Here is a 25306-nt window from a genome sequence, read left to right on the forward strand (position 1 = left end):
CAGGACCAAGGTGGTGAAGGTTAGATGTGGGAAGGGAAGGGAACAGCAGTCCAAGTAGAGAGTGGACAAGTGTAAGAAAACCTGGTGGCCCAAGGGGGCAGGGAAAGGAGTGAGAACACCGGAAGGGAATCCAGTCCTGGAGGGACAATGGATCATGCTAAGCGCGTGAGACTTCATCTTCCCAGAAAGTGATTTTGAAATGTTACCCCTCGGAACTAGAGATTACTTATAATAATAATTAATAATAATTAAAATAATAGGTAACCCTCAATGGGCAGTTATTAAATGCCAGGAACCACTTTAAATATTTTAAATCTCTTCATATTTAATCCTTGAAACAACTCTATGAAGTAGGAACTCTTACTGTCCTAACACTTTCTAGGTAAGGAAATGGAGACTCAGGGTCTCCACTAGAGCGAAGGGAGGCAGAGCAACAGGAGCGGGGAACGTCTTCACCTAGCAGGTTTGCTGATGAGCGTCCATTTGAACAAAGCATCCCTTCCCTAAGAAAACGCACACTTTCTTCACTCAGCCATTCTCATCCAGGTAACAGTCCTTTTCCCCGAAACCATGGAATGTCTTCCTGCAGAACCTGAGAAGGTGGGGTGCTCGGTGATTATGCTGTGTCTCCCTTTCTCCTTTTGTTTTAGTCATAGATACCTGGGCCTACCACCCGCCTAGCACTCACTCTGTGCCAGGAATGCTCTCAAAGCTCTCTCAACATATTTACTCATATAATACAACGGCTCTAGGAGAAATACTCCTGCTTCCAGAGTTGAGGATGTATGGACATCAAGAGGTTCAGGAACTTTCCAGGGACACAGTAAGAACCAGAAGGAGGATTGGAATCCAGGTGTCTAGCTCCAAGGTCTGCATCCCTATTCAGGCTTCATCTTACTTGACATGATAGGACATGCTCATCTCATCACTCATTTGTTCTCAAAATCCCTTCTCCACTTGGCTTTCATTCACCTCCTTCACCCGGTTCTCCTCCTGCCTTTCTGACTATTCCAGCTCATTCTCCTCCGTCTCCCTGACTTCCGAGAGTTGGAGTGTGCCCCGCCCCCCCAAGCTCAGTCTTTGGACCTACTTTCTACACTCAGCTCATAGATGATCTCACCCAATTTCATAGCTTAAATATCATCTCTCGGCAGATAGCTTTCCAACAAGTACCTCCGGCCTGGAACACTCCCAGGAAATCCCAGCTCATGGACCTAACTGAGCACTCAGGCTCTCCATGTGGCTATTAATAGGCATCTCAAAACCAGCATGCCCACCGTGGAGCTCCGGCTCTTCCCCATCTGAGCTAACAGCAGTTCCACTCTTCTAGTTGCCTGGGCCAGAAAACTGATGTCATCCTTAACTCCTCACTTTTTATCTCATGATGCGTCCAATTCATCTGTAGAGTTTATCCACAATACCTGCTTTTCACCACCCCCAGTTCATCACTACTACTTCTTGCCCAGAAGGTGCAATGGTTTCTGACTGGTCTCCCTACTTCACCTCATGAGCCGTCTGCTGACTAGAGTGAGGTCAGAGGTGAGCGAGGCTCTGCCTCCAATGCAGCATGTAGAAGCATCAAGAAACTCAGGAATCAAGACAAGTGGTGCTTTCATGCAACATTTTAAAAAATCAGAATCCATGCAAAAAAAAAAAACATAAAAATGCACAAAACAGCAAAGTCGATAGTGAACACATGACTAGAGCATTTGCATGACTCACCTCAGTCCCAGCCCTGCCTGACTCCTTTCAGTGTCAGAGTGATCTTGTTAAACACCTTGTTGATCCTCTGGCTTGACATCTCAGAACAAAAGCCAAAAGCCAAAGTCCTCACCATGACCTGCAAGATCCTTTATGGCCGGGGCCACCACTATCTCTCTGATAACTCCTACTTCTGACCTCACTAGCCCAGCTCTGGGCCCTCCCCACAGGCCTGCTCCCTATTCCATCACCAAGCTCCCACCTCAGGGCCCTTACGGCTGCAGGCCCTCTGCCTAGAATGGTTTCCCCCAGACACATCTCTTGCGTCACCAGGTCTCTTCCCAAATTCACCCCATCAGGATCACACCTGTCTAACATTTCACTCCCTCCTCCCGCACACACTTCATGTTCCTCTTTATTTTTTTTTCTCCTCAGAAATTAACATTAGCACCTATGTATTTTACTTGCTTATGGTCTCTCTCTCATCCTCTAGAAAACTCCATGGTTTTTGCACAGAGAGGGGTTTGTTTTGTTCTCTGCTACTCCCCCAATGTCTCAAAGAATTCTAGAATGGTATTAGGTACTCAGTATATGTTCTTAAAGAATAACCGATACTCACTGAGAAGTATGTTCATATGCTTAACCACTCACGGGTGTTCTCCTGGGGCACCAATGTTCCTAATGGCTGCTTTGTATAGGTCTTAAATCCTGTTGCCTACATAAGTTACACTGGGAACCAGTCTTTCAAAACACAGTGGTCTCAGATCTGAACAATTATGGGATGTTAAATTAGAAAATGTATTGCACAATCTCTCTCCCAAATTGACCAAATTTAACAGAAGTTTAACTTGCTTAAAAAAATATTTATCTGGGATCCAAGTTCATCCTTTAGGTTAGGTCAATGTTGGGAGGGGGGATTGTACTTGAGAAACAAGCATCAAAGCTCAGGTATCTCTTGTAGCAAATTCTGAATCTTCCTGCTATACCTCCATTTCTAATGACCTGACATTACTTTGAGAGGTTCTAGATATTTCCTCAACAATGGCAGGGTGAGTTTCCGCGATCAAAAGACCTTTCCTACATAAAAGTGTTTTCAATTATCTTTACAAATCATTAACTAAAACCAAAGGTAGGTCTTGCAAATAAAACTTGTCGTTTCACCATGAACTGTTATTTTTTGCTGGAAAAGGTGAAGCTCAGCAAAGAATAAACCCACAACTCGGCCAAAAGACAATAGACTTTGCCTTCAAACATCTGTAAGACACATGATGACTGACAGAACTAACCACCAGACCCCAGTCCATCCTTGGCCACCCTGCTTTGGCAGGTTAAATCCAGCCCCAGCCCTGGTGCGGGGAGGGGGTAATGGGCTAGACCGGGGGAGAGGGGGTGTTTGAGAGGGTCCTGATGAAAAGACAATTTTAGCAACATTTGGGGAAAGTGCAAGAGTTACATTTTGTGCAAAAAGGCTAGTTTTCTTTGGAAATCTTCCAAATGCCTTTTCGTAGTTTTACTTTTTAAGAGGACTTCTATTGTTTCATAGAGATTTCTATAACTCAGAAATTAGTTATAATTTCTATAAGCACCAGTTAGCATTACAAGCTGAATACAGGTCTCCTTTTACCCCCTACCCTGTAGCATCCCTAGAAAGATTGTTTACATTATAAAGGTATCAGTAAAGCCACATGTCCTGACCTGGATGCTACAGGTCTATCAAAACAGCACCATCAGGAAAATTTGTCTTAGGCAAGATACAAAGTTAGAAAATAAAAAATCACTGCCTTTTGCAAAGGGCAGCAACTGAACCTGGTACATTAACTTAATGGACTTAGCTGACTGTCTCCACCACACAATGCTTAGGGCAGGACAAGGAGAAGCTGGCATGAAGACAGCACTGACTAATACTACTTGAGAGAATGAATGTGTAAAAATGGAATTGTCCAGGCTTAGCAGCAGGCAAGAATTATTAGAACAGTCAAGGGCAGGAGTGGCCATGCTTGTATGTGAAGCATGAAATTGTTCTGTCCCTATAATAGCTGATGAATAGTCTCTCCGAAATCTTCGCTTGTTTCCTGTATTCTATTGAAAGTATTACTTTCTAGACAATGCTAGATGATGGTTGTCCATTAGTTTGTCTATTATTTATTACCTTAATAGAACGCTTTGAATCTTCTATTGACATGATCACCTCAGCTTTACATTTCACCCAATTTTTTACCTGTTTTCTATATTATTAATGGCCCATTCATTCAGAATCTTTAAATGGCCCCCAAAAGTTGTATAGGAAATCTCAGTGCATGGCACAGAAAGTTTTCAAAGCGCCTATGTTGAAAGGCACTCAATCTGCATGTGATTCAAATCACTGTAAAACACACTTCTGGCTTGGTTGACAGAGCACAGTAGGCAGAGTGAAAGCTCAGCGCGGAACCTTCCTGAGTCCTCACACTCAGGGAGCAGGTCAGCATACGCCCCTCTGCACTAGAAGCAATTATCCTATTTGCAGTAGGGTTCAAATTATGTTCCCAAATAAGAAGTACAGCCGATAAAATGCTGAAACTGCATCTTCTTATCTACACAAGCATGGAGATGTGCAAATCTAGAGTTCCTTAGGTTTTTTTTTTCTTTTTTGCAAAGGGCTTACTGTCCTCTCCTGGGTATTCTAAGTGATAGATGATCCTGATATTAGTAGGCCCTTCTAGCACCACTTAAAAAAAAATCTATCGTTCTTGTTTTATTAAAGCCTATGTGACCTCTTTATTATACAGACTAGTTTGCATGAGGGCGCCTGTATCTCTCACGCCAGCACAGTCCGTTCTAGAAATTTTATCTTTGGAGAGTAAGTAGATAAATGTTTTAGGTGACACATTAAGTAGATAAATAAAGCTCAGTCTCTCGAGATTTTAATACTTTATCCTAGTTGGTTTGATTTAGTAACCATGCTCTCTTCCCACATCTGCAAGGACCGTTCTGCATATTTTTAATTGAAATGAGCTAATTTGTTTTTGAGCATTTGGTGACATTCTAAAATAATTGGATTGAGACTGATCTGCATTCTAATTGGAGAAGAAGTATTGCTCGTTTTTTACTTCTAAATTTCAACTAAAATTGAACATTTTTTTTAAAAAACTCTTTTTTAATGAGGACATTTCACCAGCCGTGTTTGTGTGTGGCTGTTTGTTGCTCTAACCTTAACAACTTATTTATAGAGAATGTTTCCTGAAGGTGTCCTTCATGAGAGGGACAAGTTTGGATGTGGCAACAGTAATTTACTTAATTTATCTTAAATTTGGTTTCAGTGAGCAACCCTAATTAACCTGATTTTTTGCTGATAATCACTCTCAATGGAATCAAATCACAAATCCGGGGATGGATTGAGCGGCACCCAGAAGGAAGCAGCCCTCCGCGCACTGGTCCAGCGCACAGGATATAGCTTGGTCCAGGTAGGAACTTCTTGTGACATCTGCTGAGATCCACCACTGAATTCGCTGGATGGTGGGAATATTCATGGTCCCAAGATGCAAAATATGAATGGTCCGCTGTGTAACTCTCAATGGATGTTCTTTCCTGGGGGGGGGGGGGGGGGCGGGGAGGGAGGAAGAAGTCACATCATTTCTGTGTTGTAGGTGACCCTACAGGTGATGTTCTTTCTACTCTGGGTTATCAGCTTAACCTTAACTGGTCATTTGAAAACAGAATCCATGTTCACAGTCATAGAGACTATCGTAGCTTTAAAAGACTGCTTTGGTATATGAGAAGGCAATTGGAATTCACTACCCAAAGTGGTTCTATGGCATAGAACCATGCTACTGTTTCAAGAATCAGCAGAGAACAAACTATCCTGGAACTAGCCTTAGTTTCCAGAGACATTCCCTACTGTAGAAGCAGGAAGACTTCCAGATGTGGGATCCCAGGAATGACCATTTGGTCACCCTACCTATTCCCTGATGTTTTCTTGTAATACCTACCCAGCTAAGTTTGTTATCCATAAGAATTTCTCTCCATGTTCAGTATTTTTAAAAAGGAAAAAGTCCTAAAACTGACTATTCATAGACATTGGTTGTTAAGAATTATACATATATTTTTGCTGTTTCTATGGAAGTCTCCTTTGGAGAGGTTATAACACATTAAAAATAAAGCTAGTATTAGGCATATTAACGATCTTACTTGAAGAAATATTGTTCCCCTTTTTACAGTTAAGACAAAGTATTTTCATTCCCAGCTATAGTCTTTCACATATACTTTTTGAACTTAACCAAACCCATATGCTATTACAAATACAAATTTCATTTGGATAACTATAAAACATACAGCATCCTTTGTCAGATTGTTACAAAGTGTAACATTACGTTAGAAATTTTGCCAAAAATAATTGAATTTTTCTTTTTACCTTCTTTTTATCTGAAACACTCAAGCAGAAACAGTGGTAGTAGAAAGCATTTAAACCCTTTGAAAAGCAATTTATTAATATTTATATACAAAGATGTTTGCCTTCTGGAAATAAATCTGGAATGGTCCGAAATATAATGATAGGGACACATATAAACCTATCTAGTGTGGCATTATTTATAGTAACTCAAGATCACCAACCTAAATGTATAAAAGAACATTATTAAGTAAGCTATGAATATATAATCATCACATTCAACAAGCAGAACTTGATGAGAATTAACCACAAAACAATGTAAATTGTCTGTTTAATTTTATTCTAAGCACGCTCTTCCTTTTCCCCCAAATGAAATTCAGGGGAAGTCTCATGACTTTTCTAGTAACATTCAGGTAAAAAAATAAAATTAAATTAAAAAAATCTTCCACTAAATAATAATATGTCTAGTGCAGGATAATAGAAACTTCAAAGTTATAGCTATTTACTTTTCCAAATATGTGAGAGTAGAGGGGGATTTCTAGTTTCGTCCTTTATGCTTTCAGAAGCACAATTTCCATGCCAGTCTGCTAACTATACTTTCTGACTCAAAGCTCAAGTAGAAGGAAGGGATCAAAGCGAAGGAGAGGAGGCAGGGTGTGCTTGACCTATAGTCAGTACTGGACTCTCTGGGCCCAGCAGGTAGACTCATCAGAGACATCCTTAATTCCATTGTTGGGCATCTCCCACCTGGCTCCGCTCTCCTCTGCCCGGCCACTTCCCTGGGCCTCCAACTCCTTCTACACAGCTCTTTTTGACACACCAAGCAGCCCTCTTGGGGAAGACAGAAGATACCCCTTGGCTCCTACATGTGGCCAAACTCTAGTCCTCTAGAAGTATTCACACATTCTCTGACCAGTAAAATCGGAAGTACAGTTGCCAAAAAGCAACCACCTCTCCTTCTCACCAACATCAAAGCAGCAGAACCCATTGCTCTCACCATTGGGAATTTCAAGACTGAAACACCACACCAGCCTAAATGTGTTCCCAAACACAGGGAATGCCTATCAAGCTCTCTGAGTGATTTCCTTATTTCTGCTGCCTCAGGTAAACTGAGATGCACCTCACAATTCCTCTCACTTGGTGGAAATTAGGATCCACAATTCACCACCATTCATCATTTAGATGAACTCCAAAAACTCCTCTCAAATTCCTCCATTGCTTTCCTAAACTCAAGGACAGGGAGCGGGGAGGAGGTGTTCAGTCAAGAATGTTAAGCAATTATAGCAGCTTCTTGCTACCTTCTCATCCTGCTTGGTGGTCCAGGGGTTTAGTTTCATATCCAAACCAGAGGCCAAAAAGAGTCCCATCCATCTTAAAGTCCCGTTGCAAACAAAATAGTATTCGGCCATTAAGTGATCATTAAAAAAAAAAAAAACTCTGCAGGACAGAGAACTGTAATATATTATTATAGCTATGTACAAAGTTTACAAATAGTATATTTTTTAAAGACTCACATAGCAGTGGAGATAATTTTACAAACCAAACACTAGGAGTTAAGAACATTTGCACTATAGAGGAAGAGAAACCAATAGGACTATTTTACTTTCATAATTAAAAATGTTTCCCAATAAAATAGCCCCAAAAATATATGATCAATCTGCATATTACTTTGAACTTATATATTCAATTACATTCAGAAAATGTTAATGATGAAACCACAAGTTAATAGCAACTAAGTAATAGTAAACATTTAGTGGGCACCTCTATTCTAACTAGTTTGTATAAATTCATTCATTTAATCCTTACAATACCACCAATCATCTCCAGTTTCCAGATAAGGAAAACAAGGCACAAGGAGGTTAGGTACCTTGCCCAGGATTTACAGGCTATAATTACACTGCTACTGGCCAGAACTTCCAGCAAGATTTACAAAACTAAGAGCTATTACAATACGATCTTTATGATTGAAATTTTAGAGATTAGCATGACAGGACATGCAAAAAATATTTTGTGAGCCTAAACTTTTAACAGGATTCACTTTGAGTAGCACTATTTCTTTGCTACCAGAATGACTAATTGGGTCAGAAATTCTTCCATAATGTAAAACCTAGAATTCTAAAACCTAGCTATCCAGATCTAATGCCTCTAATCAAGATCTAAATACATTTTGAATGAATTGAAAAAATCCTTCCTGATTCGGCTGCAGAGTACAGGAAGTCACCCAGGACTTCAAATTGGAGACCTGTTAGCCTGCTTTTGCCACAGGCAAGTTGTATGATCTTCAACATGTACCTTAACCCCTCTCACCCTTAATTTCCAGAATACTGGCAAGGTCCTACCCTCACTCTACTAGTCATGGTGTTGCAATCCTGGTATCTGCTCAATCTAGTCTCTGGTCAGCAGCCTGGATTAACTGGCTCAAAGAGAAGAGCACGTGGGAGGTACAGCCCCAGTGTTTGGGGATTTAGGGGAGACTCTTCAGCCTTTTCCATACATACATCAGCCTTCAAAAAGAGGGCAGCATCAGGTTTCCTTTTTAAAAAATCTCTGCATAGTGCTCACTTCGGCAGCCCATATACTAAAAAATCTCTGCACAAAAAGTTAAAGAAACATCTTAAGACAATTCAGGGAGCATACCCATAAAAAGACCATTTAAAATCTTATGGTATTTGCTAAATTAGGTTTTGAAGGATCTATTTTTGTTGGATCTTCACAGCCTCTGAGACTGACCATGAATACTTGCAAAACAAGAATTTGAAAACCAGAGAGTAACTCATTTGTGCTCTCTTATCACTAGCAGGACAAATACAGCCGTCAAAAATAGAATTTTGCAGGTTACTTAATAACGTGAGCCAGTTTTATATGCCAACTGATGCAACACTTGGTGCCTGTGAGGGTTTGAATTATTTTTAAAAGATATATATCATCAAGTACATCTTTGGATATTGATAGCTGGAAATTTTACCGAAGAACCTTGGAGAATAAAAGCAAGTTAATGCCATACCCTGTGTTTAGTCGACACTCAATAAATAATGATAAAAAGTGTGTAATGTTGACAAGTTAAACCTTCAGCTTCATACTTGCATCAGCGCCACATAGCCATATTTTCGAAGGAAGTATGCTGCGATATTACTTTGTCAACAGTCTTTGTCTCCAGACAATGGAATTGTGTGTGGTGCTTTTTCCCCCTACTTTTTCATTCTTAACTGAACTTGCCAGGTTTCCTAAAACAAATATAGTTTTGAGAGTCAAAGAGAAAAAAATCAGATTATGCTAATCCCTTCTCCAAGAATGCGTTAATGATGTGGGTCATAGGCTCTGACCTATGATGATCGTTCCATCTGGAATTTTCTCCTTAATGCCAGAAAAACACATTTTCACAGATGAGCATTTTCAAAAAACTTCCCACCCAAAGTGTGATGAGTTTACATCAATTTTAATTCTAGTAAAACTAAAACTAGAAATATATTTAATAAAGATCACCCTCAAGTAGTCCAAATATTTTTAAAAGTAGGATACTTGGTCACGTTATTTTAAAATATTTATCATATGTATCATGTATTTACCATACTTACATATTATTTCTAAATAATTTAAAATATGGTGTGTATTAGCACTGTTGTCCCATTACCCTGATAATTTTCTAAAAATCACTATGACACAAAGTTTTATGAAGTATGAGAGTCCCGTTGTCTTTAGTATGCATAAAGGATTTTTTATTTTTCTGTTTTGTTTCTTTAGTCCCTCTTATTGAACACAATGTGTTAGTGGAAAGCCTTGGGATTATAGAAGTATAAGATGTAGCATCTGCCCTAAAATGCATACAAAGTAGTTGGGATGAAAGTGAGTTTATCCAAAATTAAAAATGGTGACATAAGACCCATTAAGTGAGCAATACCGCTGTGAGTGCCCCCTTTCTGTATGGAGCCATAAAACTGACCATGCCCTGACCTAATGAGTGGAGACAAATATTTAGACATAAGGATGTCTATCAGAATGGAATTTATAATGTCAAAAATTAGATATATCCTAAAGTTCCAATAAAATATTACTCGTCACATAAAATATGGTCACCTTCCTATTTCCCAATTATATAGACACGTAGAACTAGAATTTCAAGGAAAGACATAGAGAAACATCCAAACAAGAATGTTCACCTAAAAATGGGAATGTAAAACTATATATAGCTTCTAGATAATATTCTGAGAAATTCTTTACACACAGTAAAACTACTGGAAAATAATAAAACATAAGTACTGATTAGAGTGGTTTTTCTTGCTTGATGCTCTTTTTCCCCAAACTTTCTATAATGAGTATGGACTATTTTTATTATAAGGGAAAAAACATCTCATGAAGTGGAAACTGTTCTTAAGTGGCATTCAGTCAGCAGTCAAAAAATTGGGAAACTTTCATGGAGAAAACCTCATTGCTGAAGGTACAGGACAGGTCCCTGGTCTTTGAAAGGCTGGTCTTTCAAATCTTTGTAATGATTTGACATTTGCTTATTATTGATATCGTCCAACCTTTTCATTCTGCAGTCAGAAAACTAGTCCCAGGGTTATACAATTTTGTAGAGACACGAGCCGGAGGCCAACCAAGGGAGCCAGGACTCCAATTTGGCCACTGCAGGTTTTTGTTGACTGTAGGCTACAAGTAATTTTTCACATTTTTAAAGAGTTGTCTTTTAACAAGCCAAAAATATCAACTACCTGGCCCTTTACAGAAAAAAGTTTGCTGACCTCAACTCTGGTGCTTATGCTAGTACTTTGTTTGAGAAGCTAATCCACAGTTTCTAATGCAAAGTCCCCACAGCATGAATGAGGGTTTAAACTCCCTTCTAGAAGCAGGTACGCCCTCTTGGTTCCAACCACTCCTGCAGCTCAAGCCTGAGCCCTCGTTCACTCAGCCCTCCGCTGACTCCACAAAAAGGGACACGGTTTCTGCCTTCATGAAGATTATCCTCAAGGGGAGGCAGAAAATAATCTAGTAGAGGAACCCCAAAATCCCAGTTCATGGTCAGTGCCATGAGTATCATAAATCGGGTGGTGTAACAGAGAAAGCAGGTGACCCTTTTCAAGCAAGAGGACACTGATGCTGGCACTTGGAGGATGAGCACAAAAATGAACCCTATAAGGAGTCAGAGACAAAACAGTGTCCGTAGCAGAGGCGGCCACCTGGGCGGTACGCGTAACAGAATTATTTCTAAGATGCACAGCATTTTTGAGTAGTAAAGACATTAGTATGTCTTAATTTTTAAGACCCAGTAAGATTCCACCAGATAAATAAGAGAAATGAGTGGGCTCCATCCTCCCCCTTCTTCTATTAATCAGCCTTGAGGCTGGGATCCCGGAAACGGTTCCCTCCAGCGAAAAACAAAATACAGCTTAATTCCCACTCCTCAAACTCTGCTTGCTGTGCATGTTCTCTTATGTGGAATTTCAATACGACCACAGATTTTAATTAGAGTTTGCTTATCTCTTCAACAAATATGTGCAAGTCATAAGGCAGAAAGGATGGTGCTAGATCCATATGCATGGAATTAGGATACCACCCTTCTCCTAGGTGTGCCCCAGATTAACTCCCTTCATCTCTCTGGTTTTGTACAAAGGGCTTCAATCATTTTACTTGGGGAGTTCTCAAGCGGCAATTTGTTTCTTATGAATAATGCAATGAAAATACGCCACTTAGCACCCCAGTGTTTATAACCGGCTTCATCTAGATGAGCACAGTGAGAAGCAGATGAAAGAAGACTGTGGCATCGACATTCTTTTCCAACCACGGCACAAAAATCCTAGGAGCAGAAATAGGAGTTTGACTTCATAGTAAAATATAGCTTCCCAAGTCCTACTTTTACTTCCATTGCCTGATAGCACCTGCTCACGTCCCTGCTAGCCAAGAACTTCATTCACCAAGTGTGTTGACATTAATTCTTTAAATAGGTAGACTAAGCATGAGAACAGGATGGGGCCCGTAGGTCATCACAGACACGTGTTTCCCTCAGCTTATCAGCCCAGCCACCCACAGACCAGCTTTAAAACTCCTAAGAAGCCTTTGCTTCTACTAGCCAGGAATGCCAAAGCATGGCGTGGAAGACTCCAAATGAAGGAACAGCTCTGTGACCCTTTTTGTGGAAAATGTAGGCCTGTGGGCCTGACAGGTGACGGGAAATTCAGGATCCCAAGAAATAGAAATGTATTCCCGAAGCTATTTCTCCTCAAACAGCCTAGTAGAGAATTGGTTATAGATGAGCTCTTCCGTGGAAGGTTCAAAATCTTTGCACACTTTGAGAGCATTTTCCCTTCAACGAGAAGCATGCAGGGTTTTCCATTTAAAAATAGGTGGGAGCTTCATGACTCAGGCATATAGAAGCAAGGATGGCTCTCGGGGGCTGTGGAGTTTGCTTGCAGGCAAAGTCAGCATTTCTGAAATTGCTATTTAATACTGATCAAAATAAGTATTAAGCATTATCCAAATAAGTCTGTTTAGTAATGAACCAAATATAAGTGACTCTTCCTCTTCAGAACCTAAAACCCTCCCATGGGATTCAAAGCTAGCTAGGTAACATAGGTGAGGACAAAAGCAGTCGGATCGCAATGCTATCCAATCGTGAGATTTGCACAGGATTTCAGCAGTTGTGCTTCTTTTTAACATCGTGTCAGAGGTACGAGAGAGAGAGAGAGAGAGAGAGAGAGAGAGAGAGAGAGAGTAGAGAGGATGCTGAAGGGGACAATGGCATCGCATTAAATCACTTTGAATCTCAGAGTAAGAATTATTCTATGGCTGACCCTTGAACAGTGGGGATTGGGGTGCTGACCCAGCCCCCACAGTTCAAAACTCTGCCTATTAACTTTTGACCTCCCCCAAAACCAGAATCACTATCAGCCCACTGCCCACCAGAAGCCTCACTGATAACAAGCACAGCTGATTAGCACACAGTTAGTATGTTGTATTATATATCCTGCTTTCCTACAATAAAGCCAGAGAGACGCTAAGAAAATCCTAAGAGAAAATATTTTTACAGCTCTGTTAAAAAAACAAAAACAAAAAAAATGCACGTAAATGGGCCTGTAGAGTTCAAATATGTGTTGTTCAAGGATCAACAGCATTTTGGATTCTCTTTCAAACTTTCTGATGAGAAAAGTTAGTTGTGGGAGGAAGGTCTTGAACACCTCCCCAGCCCCTGCCCATCTTCTTAAACACAGAGAACAGTACTCGTGCTTAGAGGCTTTAGAAGGCAACAAGCCTAGCTGGAATGGGGTCACAATTTCCCGCTTTGCAATTGTTTTTATAGTCACCTTCTAGGTGTGGGAAAGGATCCTGATACTGTGCTTATAAAAATGATTTATATTTTATATAGATAAAGATATCTTTAAGAAGGGAAATCAGTGCAAAGAAAGTCAATTAGTAATAGAACAGGTGTCAAGCAGACATGCAACCGGAGACACACTGATTTTTAAAATCCCTACAACATTCCCTTTTTAAGGGTCCTTTTTGACTAACTCATGAAACGGTCTCTGAACATCTTCCCGCCATCAACTGTGGGGGGAAGGGCAGCCTCCCTTTCACAAGCATCCGACCCCCTTACATTGAGACCTTTGCTATCATAACCCGGTCAGCCCCGTCCCTCTATAAACGAAGACTTTAAAGTCAGGAAAGGCTAAGCACCTTGCCAAATCCCTCAGCTTGTCAGAACCTAAAACTCATGGAGGATTTGGTTAGGAGAATAATCACTGCATAAAATCCTCTCATGCTAAAAAAAAAAAAAAAAAACAAGTGCATTAGGTAGAATTCTTTTGGGCCTATGTTGAGAACATAGGACAGTAGGACAGGACAGGAGGGCAATCACCCAAACCAACGTTCTTCTTCTGCACAGGGACAAATGTCTTCATTTGTATGTGAACAGCTTTATATAATTTAACCAGATTTCCATCTACTATTACATTACTCAACTCAAAAAGGCAAATTTTATCTATAATAAAAAGTTGGATGGGCCTCTTGAATAAATTACACGTGCTGAAAGGTAAAAGTCCCAAATGGATAAAGGAGTCACCAAAGCTTTCACCCAGTTATTTCTGGAATGGAATGGAGAGGCCCTGAACACTGCAGGAGTGTGTCAACACACACACGCAGAGCCAAAAGGGAGCGTGAACACAGCAAATCTGGTCTCATGCAAATAGGTGCTGTGCAGTTCCTCGTAAGGTGGACTTCATTGCAAAATGGGAATGCAGGGTCTTAGAAGTGAGTTGGCATTTCATTCTTCCTCTTTTGTAAAAACAAGCACACTCCAAAAAGTGTTTCTGATTTTGAATTTTGTGTCAGGATACCCTTGAATCTAATATTCCCATGCATTGGTCAAAAACAAGTATTATGAAAAGCTTTACGAAAGATAAGCTACACTTAAGGCTGTTTGCTTTTGAATACTTCAAATAGTGAGATACTGAATTCCGAAAGAGTAGTTTGCAGCACATAATGCTTTAAGGGAAAGGGCACATATTACAGATTATTAAATACATCATCTGATATCATAAATTAGTTCTGCCTCTGTAAGACAGTGAACAACCTGAGATGCTATTAGGAATATTTTGCTAGGGAATAGGGTTTCAGTTGTCAGCTTTCCAAAGTGAAATGAGAACATGATTCCTAATTTGCTGAAAGTCATTTTCATGGAAGAACCACATTGAACATTTATTTCCTTAAGATCAAATGTAAGGGCTCTGTGGAAAGTGAAACAAATAATTGTCAAGAACCAAATCTACATACATTTTTTTGTTATTTTTTGCTATAAACACATGCCACCAATAATACTATTCAGAATCCATTAAATCAGCTATTTCTATTCAAGTTAATTCTAAAGGTAAACTTTTTCTCGCTTACAGAAGTGGAAAAGCCACAGGTTTTATATGGTAGTTACATGTTTTCTAATGTACAATAAAATGCATACCTATTAAGATAAACCAATGGCCTATAAACCACCTAATATCTCACACACTGTACTTTCAGAAACACTAAACTATATCAGGATAAACCTAAATTTATATTTACCTATTATGTTCATGCTTTAGCTTTTCCTTCCTAGTTTCCAGATGTAGTCTCACATCTCTATAAATTTTAACATCCTATTTACTCAGCCTTTATATCACGATTATTATTGTTCCTCCTATTTTTAGAAAAATAATACCTAACATGCCTATTGGCTATGCTTTGTAAGTGCTGTAAAAAATAGAGCTAGTAAGGGTAAGATCAAATTCCACAGCATATAAGTCAGAGAAACCCTATTTTTTAAAAATTTCCCAGCCTAAAATAGAGGTGGCCAACCTGAGGTCACTGATCTTATGATGGTGAAGGTGAATAAAAATACGCAAGATAGATCATTATCTTCAGAATTAACAAAATGAGTGTTCCCCAGAGCACTGTCTGTTGGCCTCATGGGACAAAACGTTTCTTAACAGACCAATGGTAAAATCATCTAAGAGGACCCTTTTGGTTCATCTAAGTACTCTTAGATTCGCCCTGAAGTCTATGACACATGAGATCTATAGGTGGTATATAGGGGGAATAGAAATAATGTCTAATAAAGAACTTTATCCAATCTCACAAATCAATAACTGGGAAAACATGGTATTAAGTCACAAACTTCAAAAGACACAGTCCTGACACACATTCTCAATACACAGACATCGGCAGTTGAAAACAGTCTCCAAGAGTCTGGCCACAGAACCAATGTCCTGGGCATGGCCCTGGTGCTCGCCATGCTTGCAAAGGCGACGGATGCCACCGAGCACAAGTGGATTGTCTAGCACCCGAGCTAAGAGGAACAGAAATAAAGAGAAACATAGCTGGTTGGAAAATGGCAAGAGAGCATCTGAAAGCAGTTTAAGAAGGGAATGTACACAACTTCTTCCCCTTGGCAAGAAAAAACAAAGGACCAAAGAGAACCACAAAGTGGATTACAGATAATTTCCAAAGAGTCATTCAAGGAATGGAAATTACTGCTCAGGAAACTTAAGAGAACCAGACTGTATAGGGGTTTATTAATTAATCTCCTTCCAGGTTATAGATGGGCTCACTTAGAGGAGACAACAAACCATGTGGTCTCCATATCTGGCGAAAGTAAAAAGTAGGCATAGCACAACACAAAGAATTATGAGACTCATAAGCCTGAGAAAAATGCCATCATGCCTTTGGATGGCACGTGCGCCAGGAAATTCACCGCACTGGGAATCAGAGGACCTTCAGTCTAGTTTCATGCAACAAATTAAACCAGTGTGACTGCAGGCAAGTCACATGATATCTCTGGTCTCAGTTTCCTTATCTGCAAAATGAGCATACTGGGTTAATATATGAACCAAAGAAAAGTATTAATACAAGCGTAGGCTTGGGATTCAGATTTTGTCTTTGTTACTTACAGTTTGAGTGACTTTGGCCTCAGTCTATGCCTTGGATTCCTCATCTATAAAATGAATAGTATCATCCCCACAGCTTTGTTGAGGAAATTGAATGAGTTAATACATCAAAAGGCCCTGACTCAATTAGAATTAACTGTTGTGGATTTTGGGGGGTTGTTTTTTGTTTTTTGTTTTTTTGCTGCTGTTACTATTACGTGTAAGTAACAGAAGTCCACTCTGGCCGATTATGCAGAAAAGGAGTTCATTGAATGTTTGTGGAAACTTTGATTTGGAGAACTAGATTTAAGAGTAAGTGTTCAGGAAGGTTTTCAAGGTTTTTAGGAAACCACATTGCAAATCAGGAATGATAAGAAAATGTATCATGGGGTGCTCAACACTGAAGTTTGCACCGTTATGATTTCTGCACCAGAACTCAATTTTACTTTATTGCAACCATCACTATCCGAGCTGCAAAAGAAGCTGGAATAGCAAGTGTTTGGCCTTTTTTAACTCTTGTAGAAAAATGCAATTTGGCTCAGATTCCCTGGATATATAAAAAGGTCAGATGCCAGGTGGCCAAAATGAACTCAGTCCATTTGATCTCATGCTAAGATTTATTGCTTACAATCATTTATGGAAGTTTGGGTGGTTTTATTCATCATCAAGAAGATGGTGTACATCATTTCTTAAAGACTCTATGATCCCATAGTGAATGGCTTAAAATATCTGTGCCAGAGGGACTTTCAAATACTCTTGATATATAAACTGAGTTACTAGGTAGGCGTAGGCTCCAGTATGTGAATTACACCCACTGGATTTATAGTTAGAATTACACCAGCAATGTTTAATTTACATAGTTGAAAGTTTCTATCTATTTATGTGCTAGGAGAGGGAGTAAATGGTTTCCAAGTGTTTGATTAGAAAAATAAAAGTTCCCAAAGTTTAACGAACATTCTCTCACGAGAAACAAAAACCTATATTCTTTCTCTCTGAGCTATTAATACATTTGTGCTACTAGGGGAATGCATCCCACGAGAAGGACATCAGCCAGGAGGGGAAAGAGCCATTATAACTGGGCTTTATCTATTTTAAACTCCTCAACTATAAAAACAGGGCCAAAAATACTAGCACTCCAGCTCCCAACTGTCCTTTCTGAGTAATGGACAGCTATTCTAATTCCATGACTAACGCCCAGCACTGTCTTAAATTGGCCTGGGCTGCCACCACTGGTGCATTCCAAGCCCAGTGGGCGGTTCGTAGAGCAGATTCCCCCCGTGAGTGGACTTCAGTGAGTGGACTTCAGGGCGTCTCTGAACCAACCAGACTCTGTAATCCCCAAAAAAATATCCTTGGGGAATTTTTGTCAAGTGTTTATAGAAACCACAGAAAGACAATTAATAAGCTTTCCTGCCCAATCTTCTTGGCTCATAAGCAGATGATCCTCCTATTAACAGGATGTGCACAAAAGAGTTCGGTGATATTTTTAGCAATTTTAGCAAGAAAGAAAGTTGAAGGGAAAATTCAAAAGGTCAGTCTGTTGGTTGCCTATTTACTTTGAAACTATCAGACAAAGCCTGTCAAATCAGAAATTCTGGAATAGCTACTTTAGTATTATGGGATGAAAATTTGTTTTTTTCAAACTGAAGAATAAAAATACTACCAAATTTATACACATTTATTCCAGTGATCCATTGAGTAGACTTACAGACCTCTAGACATTTAGCATACAGAAATGGCCTCAGAGGGGTCGTCATCAACAAAATGGTCAGGGTCAGACAACGCAGATGGATTTTTAGTTCGGCAATAGAAATATCCCCCCTGATAAGCAACGGACATCAACTATGTCCTTCCAAAATGTGTGTAATAGAATGATTGGAAATTGGAAAGGATTTTAAATGCAGCAGAGAGTCTGCAATTTAATGACATGATCTTTTTTTTTTTCCTGAATGAGTATGTAAAGGTATGGATCTGTTATAAACAATTAGGCTTCCATAGAACAAGGCAGATGTGGGGATTAAACTGATGGTCTCTGAAACCAGACTGTCTAGGTTCAAATCCTGGCTTTGCCTCTCCCCAACTATGTGACCTCAGCAAATTACTTAATCCCTTTGGGCTTCAGGGTTTTCTGTAAAATGAGAACAGCAGTAGTCTTTAATCCGTTGAACAGTGACAACAGTGTCTGGTGAGTGGTAAATGTCATACAGGTTTTGGTGAGAAAATAAGTAACTAGGACTTTTAATATATCTTTGAAAATATGAACTTCATGTTTTTCAGAAAATTCTTGGTTGAGATAGATCTCATTGAATCCTTAAGGCATTTTTCTTCCCCTGGAAGAATAAAACATTTCATTTCTCAGTGTTACAAAAGTTATCGTTGCTGCTAGATGATTCCACAAGAATATAGGAGGAAGGAAAAACGCAAAAGCTCTTGAGGCAAATATTAAAATATTTAGTGAAATAAGTAAACACCCAGTTGTTTGGAGGCAAAAAATAATTGAGGTCGAATACCTTTCTGACACCTTTTTTTAGTTTAAAGCAATATGATATAAATTAAGAATAAAAAAATGATCACAACTCTCCAGTTGTGACATAATTTACACTGTGAACCAAAAGCCTTTGTGCTAATACTTCTAAAATAATTGAAAAAGTCCCAAGTTGCTGTATATAAAGATTTAACAGTGAAACTGGAAGCTGCTCTACCTTTGATTTTAAACAAACTATCATATAAAACAATGTCTTTAAACAACTAACATATGACTTTTAAGAATACACATAGAAAAGCAAACAAATTTAATTTCAAGTCCCTCACTGGCTACCCACAACAGGAGCCAGTCCACTTCTTCAGATGTTCATCTTCACAATGTTTCTATTTAGGGGCTCACATGGCCTTGCTTGGCACATGAGACAGCCCAAATCCAGGGGGCCAAGAAGAGAACTAGTAACTATTGACTGCATATCACATGCCTAGAACAGTGCCATGCATATTTGATGTATTATCTCCTTTAGTCAAAAAGCCAATACTATCCCCTCTTTGATTATGATTAATACTGAGGGTCTAAGAAATGAAGTCATTTGCCCAAAGCCCCAAAGCTAGTGAGTCATGGAGCCAGGCAGCCCAGCTCCAGAGCCCTTACTGACGCCCCGCAGAGACTCCATGTTACAGCAGGGCCCTGGATTCACAGCACAGTCAGAGCCTCTGATAATCAGGCTTTGGTGAGTTTGAATGACAATAATTAATCTGTCCAGCACTTTATGTGTTTTCACAACACTTCTCACAAGCAAGTTGCTGAAGCACAGAGCATGGTATTAAAATCCCCATAAAGGAGAACTTGATTTTATCCTCTGACCAGTTCACTATTACCTGTCAATGATAAATAGGTTCCTTATCATGATCCTGAAAATAATTGAGGAACTTGAACTAAAGGTTTTATTGTTTTCTTCTCTGCCTTATACAATCCACCTGGAATTTGCAGGAAAATGGACAAAGAAAATATGGCGGCCCTCCACCGGGCTGGGATGCTGCACCCCCAGAAAGAGGCTGTGAAATTTTTATTGGAAAACTTCCCCGAGACCTTTTTGAGGATGAACTTATACCACTATGTGAAAAAGTGAGTCCAAAATTTAATATATTTTCTTATCTTTCAAGGGAAAAATATTGCACACTTTGTTTAGCACTTATTCGTCTTGGTCGGTGGTGGCTTCTCTTCCAATTGCCCTTCCTCAACATGGACAGAGTCAAAACGTTCCTGTTAGTGGCTGTCCCCTTATTGTCACTATAAGAGGAAGACGTAGCTCTTCCTGTTATTTGATTGCTTGAACTACTGCTGCTGCTAACTTTCAAATTCTGATCCTTGATCTGTAGAGATGCACTGAGTTTGAGGCAAGATCCCATTCTATAATAATACAACAACCTCTCCAGAATAAGAGATTGCTCCAACTTGACCTCTTAATATGGCTTCCTAAAGCGTACCATGTTCCCATTCAAAGAGTGTGTGTGTGTGTGTGTGTGTGTGTGTGTGTTTGTCATGGCTCAAAGGTGTACCTAGACACTGACTCAGAATGAAATTTTCTTCTACAAGTTTGAATTTGTCTGCCCTAGTGCATCAATAAGATTAATAATGTGGGATCCCTGGGTGGCGCAGCGGTTTGGCGCCTGCCTTTGGCCCAGGGCGCGATCCTGGAGACCCGGGATCGAATCCCGCGTCGGGCTCCCGGTGCATGGAGCCTGCTTCTCCCTCTGCCTGTGTCTCTTCCCCTCTCTCTCTCTCTGTGACTATCATAAATAAATAAATTTAAAAAAAAATTAAAAAAAAATAAGATTAATAATGTGCTTTCTCAAAGTCATTATATAATTAAGGAACATGTCCTTAGTTGTAATTCCAAGTCACATATGGTTACTAAACCCAAAGTTACAGGGAGAACAGAAAATGAAAATTTATTTTCAATATTTTACCAAGCTGTGTTTCAATAACCACATTCCTGGAAAATTTAGAAAAATTCTAATCTGGTTATTTCTTTCCCTAAATGCCAAAATCAGTTGTGCGTATGTGTATAACTCAGATTCAGAACTGCTCCTAATTTTATATGAATGACATCACTTGGCACATGCACAAATTATAAGGATTTAATCCTTTAAGAATTTTATATACTGAACTTGAAAATGAGCACCACGAAACACCTGAAACAGATGAAGCATGCTTGAACTCTTTCTGAATGAGCCCGGGATAGATAAACGTCCACCACTGAGTACCCTGGGGTGGGGGAGGCTGGGTCAGGAGGTAACCAAGCACTGAGGTAATAGCACACATTTAATAACACCTCTTCTTCCTGCATATGCCTCTCCTATCTATTAGGGCCACTCATCCTACAGCCGCCAGCAAGAATAAATTATTGAGTCTGGATTGCTGGAGAGCATTTGGGGTAGCAGGAAGGAACAGTACTTAGGCAAAACAAAAGAGCTGGAGTCAGAGGGATAGAATGAGTGCCCGCCTTCTGTGGAGGTCCGGACCTTGGGCTGGTTATATAAAACTAGCATCTACCTTCAGCCTACAGATAAAAAATATATATATATAAAAAGTAAAATAAAATAATAAAATAATAAAATAAAATAAAATAAAATAAAATAAAACAAGAATCCCCAGATCATCCTCTGAAACACATCTTCCCTTTGCATCTTGAGGTCATGGTGGGATAAAGCTAAGAAATCAGCAAGGTTCCAAGTGAGCATCCTGGGTCTTTGTTTTAAATATCAGTGGTAGAGTATGACCAAATCTAGATTAAACTACAGAAACTTGAGAGGCCAAGGGAGTAGGCAAGGACAAATCTATCAAGAAATCGTGCTTCTGGGGCAGCCCCGGTGGCTCAGCGGTTTAGTACCGCCTTTGGCCCAGGGCGTGATCCTGGAGACCCGGGATGGAGTCCCATGTCAGGCTCCCAGCATGGAGCCTGTTTGTGTCTCTGCTTCTCTCTCTCTCTCCCTCTCTCTCTCTCTCCATGAATAAATTTTTTAAAAGAAACAGAAAAAAAAGAAAAAAAGAAATTGTGCTTCTGATGATAAACGCATTTTTAGGTCCCAGGACAGCGGATAAATCCACAGATAATTGTGTGATGAAAGGCCATTTGCACTTGACGGGATGAGCACTGGGTGTTATTCTGTATGTTGGCGAATTGAACACCAATAACAAATAAATTTATTATTAAAAAAAAAGGAAAGGCCATTTGCTCTATCGAAAACATATTCTGCGAAGTCAAGCTGAAATGCATTTGTACGCGCTTTCTTTATTTAACTTGACTTTGCCCATGAGTCAGATAACAGATCTGAACCCAGCATGAAAATATGCAAACCATTCCCCACAGGATGCAAATGCCAAATATGGCAGAGATAAGACTTCAGAAAACAGTGTGTATGTGTGTGTGTGTGTGTGTGTGTGTGTGTGTGTGTGTTTTCATTTGGAAGTACAAATGGACATACATGGATTCTCTCTTTCTTTTACTTGTAGATTGGTAAAATTTATGAAATGAGAATGATGATGGATTTTAATGGCAACAATAGAGGGTATGCATTTGTAACTTTCTCAAATAGACAGGAAGCCAAGGATGCAATCAAGCAACTTAACAACTACGAAATTAGGTAAGATCTACCTCTTGTGGTTAAAAAGTGAAGCAGACAATGCACCTGTATCTGTTCTTCCATCAAACTTATCTAATACAGTCTATGCAAAAGACAGCCAGACTGGACATTTAAAAAAAAAAAAAAGGCGTCTTTTCCTTGGTGAAAATCAATTTGATAAAATGTTTATTTAATGTCAACATTACCTAAGGTACCAAGCTAAGTTTTGTGAAATGCTCAAAGAAACAAAAATCATTAATTCATCTGTTGCACAAATGTGCGTGTGATGGGCACTGTTCAAAATATTGGAAATTTCAAGATGCCTTTTCCTATCCTCGTTGTAAGCAAATGGAGATAGAAGATTTTTTAGGACTATGAAAATCATGAGGACTCTAAAAGGAGCAAATGAGACCAACGAAAAGCAGAACCAGACCTGTAAATACAGGGAATGACCTGATGGTTGCCAGAGGGGGGAGGAGGGAGGCTGGACAAAATGGGTGAAGGGGAGAGGGGAGACACAGCCTCCAGTTATGGGGTAAGTCACTGGGACGAATGGCACAGCACAGGGCATGGAATCAAGGGTATTTTAATAGTGCTGTATGGTGCTGAGCAGAGGAAAATAGAGAAGCGGAATCACTGTGAAATGAATGTCATGTTGTGTGTCAGCTACACTTAAAAAAAAAATTAAGAATAAAAAAAGAAAACCACCTGTGAGGAGGTGGCCACTCTAACTTGGTGCATTTAAGAAAACACTCTCCAGGGGCGCCTGGGTGGCTCCGCGGTGGAGAATCTGCCTTCGGCCCAGGCCGTGACCCCGGGGTCCTGGGATCGAGTCCCACATCCGGCTCCCCACAGGGAGCCTGCTTCTCCCTCGGCCTGTGTCTCTGCCTCTCTCGTGGATAAATAAATAAACTCTTTTTTGAAAAGAAAAAAAAATACTCTCCACGAAAGTACAATTTTACCTGAGACTTGAAAGCAAAGATCCAGCCAGGACGGCCAGGTCTGGAGGAGGATTATTCCGGAGATTAAGAACAGCAAGTGCCAAGTCCCCCAAAACGAGAACAAGTTCAATGTGTTGGAGAACAAAGCCGAGGAGGTAGAAACAGAGAGGAGACCTGAGGGCAGCGTCGTCTGAGAGCCTTATGCTCCATGATTCAAGATCTGCCTTCTGTTCTGATAAAAAGGGAAAACATTCCATGAGATTCATGTGTTTTTTGTTTTTGTTTTAGATTCATGCTTTTTAAAACAGAACTCTGGCTGTTGGATGCAGCGTGGACTGTAGCAGGGAAGCCAGAGGGAAAGCGGGGAGTAGTCTAGGTCTAGACAAGGGATTGCAGCAGGTGCACAGGGGCTGGTGGTGCAGGTGCTGCAGGGGTCGGGCCTGGAGTCCGGCCCGGAGGTTGAACAGACAAGACTGGCTAAACATTGGATTTAGAGAGTGTGAGCAGTGTTAGAACTCAGGGAAGAAGGCGAGGATGTTGGTCCCAGCATCTGTGGATGAGGTGGTGCCCTTGAGGTGGGAAGACCGGAGGAATAGCCGGGACGTGGGGAGCTCAGTTTGGGGGAAGTCACAGTTTAGATTCGCATGAGACTTCCCCGGGGGAGCTGTTGAAGAGGGGACGGCGTGTACGATGTCAGAGCCAGGAGAGAGGTCACAGGGCCAGCCAGACTTGGATGATATTGCAAATCATGGGACCAGTGGAAGCTTCCAGGGCATAATTGACCCTGTGCAGTCAATTAACTGGATTTTAAACTGGAAACGGGGCCAACGTATGAAATTGCCTGAGTCCTACAAGCTTCACCTACGGACAGAATTGTCCTAAATCATCTCTCAAAGGAAGCCCTGAGCCCCCTGGAAGAGAAACCCGTACAGCGGTTGAAAAGCAACAGCTTTGGGGTCGGACAGGCTCCACCTGAGTGCCGGCGAGTGGCTTTACCTCCCCGAGCCTCAGTGTCCTCATCCCGAAAGTGGGGCTACTACTAGGACGCATGTCAGAGCGGTGATGGCGGGGATACTATAGACTTTTAGACGTTTACCCCGGCGTCTGGAACACAGTAATGGGTCGATGAATGATGGACCTCTTACATATTAGCACATTCAGCAATTCTAAGAAAATAATTTTCATATGTTTCTGCGTCTCAAAACTGATGTCATCCTCAGCGTGAATACAGAGGGCTTTCCTGCCATTTATTTCCTCTCACTCCCTCTAGGCCCTGAATAAGTCCTGCATTATTGTCCTTAGAATTCTGTAAACCAGTTACTGGGTCATGTTTCTTCAGTCCCTTAGTCACAAAAAGACAGAATGGACTGGCAACCAGCGTGGCCTGGCCACTCAGGCCGCGGGTCAGATCGTGGAGCAGAGTTTTGGAGGGAAGTCCTGGGAGTTCCCCTCCCACGCAGGTCTCCAGGGAGCCAGGAGAGCTGTGTCTGGTATGTGGGGGGGTTGTCTGGTGTGGGAACCAGGCGACCAGAGCAGATTAAATCCTGGGACTTCTTCCAGCAATGGTTTTACCGTCAGCACCTAACTACTCACACGCTCTGGGCGTCTGGCGTGGAGACGACCTAAACACAAGCGTTTGGGGAAAGGGCCACGGAAAGCCCTGGGTCAACGTAGCCTTTTGGTATGACAGGTGCAGGGCGGCGAGGATCAGAAAAGGCCCCGCTCCTTGGTCCCACGTGGAGCCCCGGCAGCCTAAGCGTGAGGGTCATTCTCAAAACGGATGCAGACCGGCCACGCAGGTAGGCCGC

At 40.7% G+C, this 25306-nt stretch overlaps 1 protein-coding gene across 17 annotated transcripts in view; it reads left to right on the forward strand.

Annotated features, from left to right (window-relative positions):
- The window catches only part of A1CF (APOBEC1 complementation factor), an 83073-nt gene that overhangs the window by 20887 nt on the left and 36880 nt on the right, over positions 1–25306 (forward strand). For 8 of the 17 annotated variants that reach the window (XM_026014793.2, XM_026014791.2, XM_072723531.1 and 5 more), the window contains 3 exons: positions 4998–5141; positions 19922–20056; positions 22448–22578. In XM_026014793.2, coding sequence (XP_025870578.1) covers positions 5043–5141; positions 19922–20056; positions 22448–22578 — 365 coding nt within the window. In that variant the 5' untranslated portion in view covers positions 4998–5042. Of the gene's footprint in view, positions 1–382; positions 547–4997; positions 5142–19921; positions 20057–22447; positions 22579–25306 lie in introns of all 17 variants that reach the window. The other 9 variants (XM_072723542.1, XM_072723543.1, XM_072723541.1 and 6 more) reach the window with 2 other exon arrangements.

The sequence above is a fragment of the Vulpes vulpes genome, chromosome 10 (assembly GCF_048418805.1).
Source record: "Vulpes vulpes isolate BD-2025 chromosome 10, VulVul3, whole genome shotgun sequence".
NCBI classification, from domain to species: domain Eukaryota; kingdom Metazoa; phylum Chordata; class Mammalia; order Carnivora; family Canidae; genus Vulpes; species Vulpes vulpes.